A 9,841-nucleotide genomic window follows, 5' to 3' on the forward strand; every position below is an offset into this window, starting at 1 on the left:
TGTCTGTTGCCCTTTTTATTTTCTATTCATAGTGCTTATCCTTGTGTGTGTATTGCTCTTTGTATAGTATCTTCCATGCATTAACATTTACACTTTTTTCCCCCAAAAAAGTATTCTATTTTCAAGCGTTGTCCTTTGCCACTTTTATTTTAAAATGCAAAGCAACACAGAATGTATGCAGAAACAACTGCGGAGACTCAAAACTTTTTCAAAATATTCAAATAAGAAAGACCGCAATTTTCAGACCACTTTAACAACGTTTGAGTAAAAGTGGAACCAAGTTTTTAAAACCCAGAATACTTTGATAAAGCAAATCCTTTGTGTTGTATGCCACTGTAATTGTTAAAATGTGTTGTTGTTTTTTTTATGTTCAGTTTTTTTTTTTAACTACATCAGTGGTGTTTTTAAAGCACAATTTGAGGTATTAGGCTATAAAAGGACTGTAACGTTTTCTTCGCAAAAATCAATTTTCAGCCAAAATGCTGAAAAACACGATTAGTACATTATTATCCTGCCATGGTATTTAATGCACCGCAGAGATTACGGCTTCAACAAAGGACGTTGAAAAGAAAATGTTAAGATAACTGAATATAAAAAATTTCGCAGAGCATTATCCCAGCTTTAAAATACATAGGAACATAAAAAGGAAGGGAAAAAGTTTTATGTAGTTTAATATTTCTGAAGTGTTTGGGTGTTACTAAGGGAAGAGAGTCCTTCCTGACCCAGCTAGTTTAACCCCTTAAGGACACATGACATGTGTGACATGTCATGATTCCATTTTATTCCAGATGTTTGGTCCTTAAGGGGTTATGGATCAGATTGTCGGTATAGTTTAGCTGCCAATAGTCTTGCTTACCAATTAATTTGCCAGTTGGAACATTGTGAAATAATATTAGAACATTTCTTTTTTTTTTTTACCTACTACTAGGCAATCTTATGGTTGTGTAATAGTTGGTTCACTGCATCTTGCCCATACTATCTCTAGCTAACAGGCAATGTGGGGTTAAATGGTTTTGAAAATCCTTTTCCTGCGGAGACCTGTGATTTAAATCCTACCATACAGCGCACTTGTATTGTCAAAATCTGCTGTCTTCAACAGAAAGTTAACGGAACAATTTGTTCGTCGACTGCAAAATCCCGATTCAACATGATACCAGTAATTCCTGTGAGTGATGTCCTTAGGGAGCTCGCACCGCGGGGATCAGTAATAAATCTCAAAGCACCGCAGTCTCTGTAATGCTTCCAACGGGATAAATGGCGTCACCAATCAAACACAAATCCTGACATACCAAGAGAAATATCGAAATATCTATTGTCTTATTCCTGTTATTTTATTTCTGGAAGAGTGATACACATTTCTCAATGTATTTTCAGCATATTAAATGCCTGTGATTGATAACGGTAGGCCTTTGGAATAGAAAGATATCATCGATGCTGTGTTTGGGGGTTTATTTACTACACAACATTTCACGATGAGTTGGTGTTATTTGTCTTGCATTTTTTTAGTTTAGACTTTGTTTTTTTAAATCTGACATTACGTACAGTAAGTTTTTAACCTATATATGCATATTTCTGAAAAACCATGGCAGCGTTAAATAATGGGTAGTCCCTCCCCTTTATGATGTCAGTATATAAGACAGCCTCTTCCGTGAGAGTCTCTTTCTCCTGTTCTTCTCAGAAGTAGGAGATTGCACGTCCTAGCAGAACAAGCTTTTATTAAGGCTTAATACAAATCTTTACTAAAAGACCCAACCTGGGGAGTTCAGACTCACTCCTCCTGGAGACCCAGTTAGTTCAATGCTTTTAACAGACCTAACTCTCTCTTTGACAAGATGGCTGTGGTAATCTATACTTTTCACAATGACATATCACATAGTTAAACAAGACGTTTTTTCAGTGAGCATGGTATGTCAGTTTGAACTAATTATTTCAGCTACCAATGTTTACTAGGAGTACGGGTGAATATATAGTTGTCATATTAAGTCATATTGCCCTTAATGGGTATTTATAAAAGTGTACATTCAATGGCCCCGCTAGAAGTATATTTACTGTTTTTCTGTCCCTGTGTTTGACTCACGGCTAGTAGCCTTAGACTAAGCCCACATTAGCGCTGGTTCTTAAACAAGAAAAGTAGAATATATCTATACCTCTCTATTAAAAGGAGACGATAATCACCCATTCCACTTCATCTGTCTGTTTAACCCTGCAATGTAAAACATGCCTCGTCCATGCTATCGCACCAATGGAGCATTGACGTTGAAAAAAGGTAAGCGAACCGTCAACGTTTAAAAAAACATTTGTTCCAAACAAGGGGTCCGATGTAACGCTAGAGACAGGGACACTACAGCGTTAGGAATACAGGTTTGTGGGACAATTTCTACACATTCCTCTCTGTTTTTCTAAAATTAACGTTGAAATCAACTCTAATTTTATAAAAGTACCTTCCTTCTTCCAAAATGTCAGTTAGATTTCACTGCCTTTCATAAGGCATTTATTAATATTGACTATTAAAAGGATCCATTTCTAAATACCGTATATAAGTCTGTTAAATGTATCCAGGACAAACTCTGTTGGCAGTTCATTCCATACCTTTGTTGCTTTTACTTTGAAGAAATCTTTCCACCAATTGTAGACAGCATTTCCTTTCCTCAAGTTCCATTTGTGTAGTCCAGTTAGTGAATTGGTCAGCAGCGGATTCTTTGCTTTGTTTCTGAATTTATTTTTATGTATTGTTCAGTGCTAGACACGCTTGAGTGTAAAAATATAACTTTAAAAAAAAAATCTTACTATATTTAATCAATTATCATCAGTATTTTTTGTGCCATGGCTGTACACTTTTACCAGTTCCGTAATGTCTGTTACAAGAACTCTTATCAAAAATTAGCTTGTATTCTTGTATTTTTTTGCATTTGCCGACAGTCTCTATGGTCTTCCCGGCTTCACTCCAGCACAGAAACAAGGAAGACCATAGAGATTAACTATCGGTTTTCAAACACTGTCTAACCCAAGGTGTATGTATATGGCTGAAAGATCCTATCGTATACTAAATGTAGGGATGATTATTTCCTCATTTACTTCATTTAAAAAATCTATTTCCTTTCAAAACCTGATGAAAGGATTTATTATATTAAAAAATAGTTTTGAATTTGTCCTTTAAGTTAGCAACAATTCCACTTAAAGATGCATTGTTTTTCTATAAGGAACAGGACGTATTAGCTAGCTGACCCTTTTTGGACTGAAAAGAAAGTGCCCTGTTTATACAAGCAAGAAATGCCAGCTACAAAGTAAAAAAAATAAAAATAATTTCCTCGTCTGCTAATCGTGTAAGATCAAAAGTGGGTCAATAAGGTCAAGTGGGAGAGGGTTCTCCATGAGATCAGTGATGCAACCAATCACCTAGTTGTTCTAGAGCCCTCGTTTCAAGCGTTTTATTTCCATGCCTCCAGAACTTGCTACATGAGAGTCTGCACAGTTCACGTGAGTCCCAGCCAATAATGATTCTCCTTTCTGTGTACAAAGAGAGATTTGAAACTCAAGAGCCTCTTATGAAATGCTCTACCCATTTAGGTCACGCTGCACATTATGTTTCTCAAGCATATGAACTGGGCTTTTAGTGACACAGAAATTCAGATGATGGCAGCAGCAAGGTGTGCACTTTACATGTGGAGAGCTGTTCTAGTCGTTTGCACGATTGTTGCCTAATGCGTGAGTGATTTTGTAGAAGCATATAGTCCTGTTTTCTCAAGTTATTAGGTCAGAGGTAGCGAACATGTAGTTCTCCAGATATTCTCTTTAACTCCTGTGGGATTTGTAGACGTTTGACAGCATCAATTTTTATGGAATAGATCATTTGCCATGTTTGTTAGTTTATGTTAATATTCGGACATTACCCGGATCACTTCTAGGCTTTAGTATGTGCAGTGCAGGTGTAGATGTTGGCATTCGGGTGTATGGGCTGGATAGATGGATGGATAGTTGATGTCCAAAGATCCAGTTGTAGAATATTTTATTTATACACAGAGAATGCATGTTTGATCACTCTGCCAATGATCACGTTTACAGAAAGGTGGAATGATAAGACTGCAGGTAACTATGACTAATCTTCTTCTATCAATATCTGGTAGTCTCCTAGGATGTTGCTTCCCAAGTTTTTTTAAAGGATTTGCAAATCCCATTATTTCTTCATCGCTCCATTCAACCCTGAGACTGGTTACTGGGGGTTTTGATCCGGGTATTGTCAGCACCCTCCAGTTTGTATTAACTTGGTATGCATCTCCCACATGCTTTATTGAAAGGTTAGTAATACCTTGATATATAAGACTTTAACATAAAATAACAAATTAAAGAATATAATGCAGGAACTTTATGTAAAAGGTATGAAGTATCCTTCTACTAGTGCTTCTTGCAGGTCCATACGTGGTTTGTTTATTGTAATTAGAAAATGGACTGGATTGGTTCCAATCAAGATACAGCTAGATTGCAAAGGTTGGTCATTGACCAGAAATTGCAGAGCTGAGTATAATATTTCCTGGAAAATGTAGACTTTATTCAGAAATATAAATCGGCAAGCTACATCAAGTTCTATACCTTTCACAAATATATATTTATTGAACTTTTTATAAACCACACGTTCGTTGATGCACCAGCGGCTCGACAAGGAACTCTTTGTGTTATCTTAAAATTCCCTGGTGCTTTATCTATTTTGTTTAACAACTTTTTTTAGGCTTTCAAATGTATCTGACAAGTGCAAATCAGTCTGCATGTTTGATCTCTCTCCTTGTCTCTTATGGTAACTCAGTGCAGTTTAACTCACTGGAGATTGTGTCAAATATGAGAAGTTCTTCAAAAGCCCTAAGAATAATTTATCCATGGACATATTTCCTTTCATAGACGCCAAAAGTATTGTGTCCTAATCCTCATTCTGAGCTGGTTTTTAGAAGAGTTCATATTAACTCAACTTATTCGGGACATCATTATCGAGGGAGCGATGTTATACATTCTTATATAAATGTCTATCTTTTCTACGTTGCCATACTTTGCTGTTTCTAGCAGTGCATTCCCTAAAGTAACCGGAAAGATTCATTGTTGGGTCTTCAACTTTTATTACAGAAGCACAGATGATGTAAACTACGTTTGATTGGTGACCATTTGTTTAATTGTACATCAGCTCAGCGATCCCAATTCTTCAAGTACCCTGAATGATTAAGTAAATCCGGGGAACCATTTTCAGCAGGCTTATTCCAGGGTCATGTGTTTTCTGTTACACTAGGAAGGGAGCTGCTTCAGGAATCAGTTTGTTGTGGGTTAGGGGTAATTTCTCAACCTGGAGTTTTCTCAGAATTGGGCATATATTTCCCTATATGTAACATCCCATGATAAGGTCCTTAGCTTTATGTTTATTGTTTAAATATATATATTTCTTTGTCATCCTATACCATAACATGTTCTTTAATGAAACAATGAATGTTAATGCCTATTGCTTGATTGCATTTAAGTTTTGTTGTACCTATATGTTATGTCTTGGCATTTCATTTGTGATGTACTGCATCACCCGCAAAATCCACTAGATAAAAAAAAAAAAGTTAAACTTGTTTCAGCCAACGTGGGCCCACTGAATAAAGCCTAGACTTAACCTAAGCCTATGGTTAGTTTTTAGGAGTTAAGAACTACTGTAAAATATCTATGTTAATGGTCGTATTAATAATTAGGTCTTAATAACAAGGTATCATGAACAATCATACTATACTATATTATTATACTATATACAGTATAATGGTGTCTGTCAGGGGCAGACATGAAGCAATCTCAATTTGGCATCACTATCCTGCCCTCTGGGGTACCTATTCTGAATTACACTTTGCCCTTTTGCTTTTTACCCCTCTGTTCTGGAAGGTATAAGTACAGTTTATTCCAAGATAGCTGACATACTACGGATGCTAACAAAATCTGAAAACTAAACTCATGTAGAAAAACTAAATGGAACTTTTATGGCAAATAAAAAAATGTTACATATGCCTTGAAGTTGAATATTGGGGTGCCTGGAATTTGGCAAATGCTGTTGTTTATTGACAACTGCTCATTTTGTGAAATGTGAAACCATTGCATATTTATAATACCCACAATCACACCATTCTTGTTGGCCATAATGTCTGCCTTCTTCTCTTACAGATGTGTTAGTCGATGGAAAACCTTGTGACTGCGATGTCATCGCAGACTGTAAAGTTGGGGATCCTATTCACCTCGAAGTTAAGTTGACGAACTGCAGTAAGAATGTGGTGGGTCCGTTTGCGCTGACAGTGATTCCATTCCAAGATTACCAGAACGGAATACACAACTATGAACTTGGGGATATTGTCACGTTTGTGGGATCCAACACGTTTTACATCAACTCGGTATGTATATTTCTAAAAAATACCTTTTAATTCAAATAATGGGCTGGCATTGGCAATAGGGCAAAGAGGCTTCTCTCTATACATAACTTTTTAATTTTTATATTAATTATATTAGTTTTAATATTATTCTCAGGGTTTTTCAGTTAAGTGTGACTTGTTGGATTTCAAAGGGAATTCCAACAAGGGACACTCCACTGCCCAAAAAAAAAAAAAAAAAAAATATCACAATTTTTCAGATTTATCCCAAATAAAAAAATAAATATACATTAAATTATGCTTTTTTTTTTTTATTGGGACTATATCTAAAAACATCTTGCAAAAGCCACATATGTCTGCTGCCTTTGCAAGCCCTACCCTTCTAACCCCGCCCAGACTTTCTGTGGCTGTCCAATCACAAAATTTCCAGAGCAGCTCAATGAGAAGGATTTGCAAGGCATGTGCACTAGGCTTTTAGCTCTAGGAACAACAAGGAAGTAAGAGGACTGGTGGTTTAATTGACAGCCAGGAGGGTGTCTCAAGGTTAAATTATTAAAGTAACAGTTTCTATTGAATACTGCACTTTTTGTAAAATGAGAACATTCTCTTTACACATAAAAAGGGTCTAAAATGTCTCTTTAAATTCATGAGAATAACCCGGTGATAGTTTTATAAGGGCCTGTTCCAAAGTAAGGGCTTGGTACCAGTAGAGAACTATTTTAGGAGTTTAAGATGGTATATCTCTCACTTTATTAGATTAGTCGGTTGTCGTCTCACAATTGATATTTTATTTATTTGCATTGGAAAGCTAGTGAGGGAAAAAAAAACACAATCTTTAGAAAACTGCTTGGAGAAAAAGTGAAGAACGCAGGAAAAGAAACAATCTGAATGAGGAGAAAGGGTATAGGACTAGCTGGAGAGGTGTAGAGTGAACAGACATATTGGCAAAGAGTTCCGAGAGTGGAATGATTGGCTTATAACATTACAATAAGATGGATGGAAGAGGGTGAAGAGTGAAACACCCACTGGCTTGGAAATAAACTACCAAACAGGGAAAATTAGATTGGGATAATTAGAACAAATAGGGGTGGCGATCGAGTCGGGGGGGGGGGGGAGGAGGGGAAAGGGAAGAGAGAAGAAAAATCTGTGGAGTAAAGCGGTCTCAAAGAAGAGACTGAGGGGTTTTGTGAGGTAAAAAGGAGTGGGTATATTGGTTAATAATAAAAATGGCTGAATATTTATTGTGGATTGATGATAACTATGTTCTATTACTTTCCCGGCTGCTCTTAATTCACAATGTCCTCCTTTTTTTGGATATGATAGAGTTGTAGTTAAAAAAAAAAAAGTAGAGTTCCCCCAGCCTACCCCACACCCTTTCCGAACCTTTCCTTTTAGTCAGAATGTTTCATGAAATAGTACCTGAGAAACGTTTGTCACCCTGGGAATATAGTCCCATAAAAGTAATAATAATCGTTATCATTTCTATTGTAATCTCTGTCAGCTCCCTGTTTCCCGTGTGTTACTGCGCCACGTTCTTAATGCTTGCAGCCTCTATTGATTTACTCTAATTATTTATCTGAATGTGAATCTTCCGTCACCAAGAGACAAACATGTCTTCAGCACCCAGCAATATATTGTGTTTAATTAGAAATATATTAAAATATTATATACAATGAGCAGGTGATAATGGTTTTCATACTGAGACAAAATCTCTCATCGATACTTTGTGTCATTATATTTACTCTCAAACGCTGCTGTAAATAGTGTTCTTTTCAATTTTAATAGGTAACATTTATGTATGTTAGATTCCTTAGTTAATGATCGGAAACAAGCTGTCTTTGTGACTGAGTATGCGATGTGCTTGTTTATTTTATATTGCAAAAAAAAAAACAATATTAATCTTGTATAATAAAATCAAGACAAGTCCGTGAAAAACAGGCAATAGTCAAACCGTGAACCCGACACAGTCTGACGGGGTTCCTCACTATTGTGTGAATTGCTTGGAATGGAAAGAAAATTCAAGTGGGATTTCACATTTTGGCCTAATATTTGAGAATTCTTATCCTGCCTCAAGTAATCACAGCAGGATTTAAATGTACTTTTCTTGTAGTTACTAAGATACTAGGGTATATTTTCTCAACACCGAATTGTAAAGCATTTGAAGAACCACAAAAGTCACCCTGACCACTTCATCTCAATGAAGTGTCCTGTCTTTTGACCCTGAAGGTTTAAATGGCTATCTTCATGACAGCCACTAAAAGTGCTTCTTCCTCCAGAACCAAGTGAAACTCGATGCTGGAGTGAAATTATGTGGGCACTTTGCTGCACATGTATATCTCCAGTCTATTGCTTCTCTATGAGAACCATTGGATGGAAGGAAATCACGCAAGTTGTCAGTAGTCATTATGACGTCTACGAAAACAGAGCGCTCGGCTACAATTGGGAAGTCCCAGTACTTGAAGCTAGGTAAGTAATCTTTATTAAACGTAATTTAATAGTAAAGATGGGAACATATAGTATATAAAAAATGATCTCAGTGATATAAAATAGCAAAGGTCTAACTATAGCTGAATTATTGCCGAGTTACCTTTGTCTAAATGTTGTAATTCAGACTTGATTTCTCTACAATTAAGAGTTTAGTTAATGAGGGCTAGTTGTCAATTTCCGACTCATTGTAATTTGGGGTGAGATTTACAAGCTCATTGTAAACCTACAATGTCTCACAATTTAGTGAATAGACCTGATTGCTTAAACAGGTTCACAGAATAGCTGGTCATGGGGACAGTTATTTAACCGGTCATCGGTCAGAAGTGCAGCCAAGTGTCATTCATAAATGGTGTGCAGTGTGAAGTTATAACATTTGTGATGCGTTTTTATGTTGATGTGTTATCTCTTCCAGGTCCAACCCACAGAGCATTCCGTGTGCATTGGGGCCCTGCTATTCCTCTACAACGGGGATTTTTATCTGGATATCAAATTTCAAGACGACAACTCTGACCGAGAGCTTCCTCTGTCTTGGTTTTGCCTTCCTAGTGTTCATATCCGCGCTGTAGATACCATTCATGAAGCACAGCTTTAAATTAACATTGTTAATCATGTCTGCTTGAAATTACACTGCTAAATTTTGTGTTACATATTCCTGTTTCCTAAATAAATATTCCCTTTCCCCTGAAATCAGATAGTACTGCATCTTATTATTATATTATTGACACTTTTTATTTGTGTGTGTGTGTGTGTGTGTGTGTGTGTGTGTGTGTGTGTGTTTCTTCTTAAAACCGCTCTCCTGGTTTATAGTGACAAGGACATTTTTTTAATATGTTACCTCTTTATGAAACAATACATGCAATTTAGAACATCCACAATGTCTTCAAGTGATCTCAAAAATGTTATTAAGCATGTTTTATTTTCAATTACCTAAAAAAAAGGGGAAGCATAATATAGTGTGATACCATTTATTTGATTCACCAAAAATG

The 9,841-nt window shown here is 36.3% G+C and overlaps 1 protein-coding gene across 1 annotated transcript in view; it reads left to right on the forward strand.

The window, feature by feature from the left end:
• The window catches only part of TRAPPC9 (trafficking protein particle complex subunit 9), a 597,448-nt gene extending 587,906 nt beyond the window's left edge, over positions 1 to 9,542 (forward strand). Inside the window, exons 22-23 of the mRNA XM_063451029.1 lie at positions 6,169 to 6,392; positions 9,268 to 9,542. Coding sequence (XP_063307099.1) covers positions 6,169 to 6,392; positions 9,268 to 9,447 — 404 coding nt within the window. The 3' untranslated portion in view covers positions 9,448 to 9,542. The remainder of the gene's footprint in view (positions 1 to 6,168; positions 6,393 to 9,267) is intronic.
• The last annotated feature ends 299 nt before the right edge of the window (positions 9,543 to 9,841 follow it).

The sequence above is a fragment of the Pelobates fuscus genome, chromosome 4, assembly GCF_036172605.1.
Source record: "Pelobates fuscus isolate aPelFus1 chromosome 4, aPelFus1.pri, whole genome shotgun sequence".
NCBI lineage: Eukaryota > Metazoa > Chordata > Amphibia > Anura > Pelobatidae > Pelobates > Pelobates fuscus.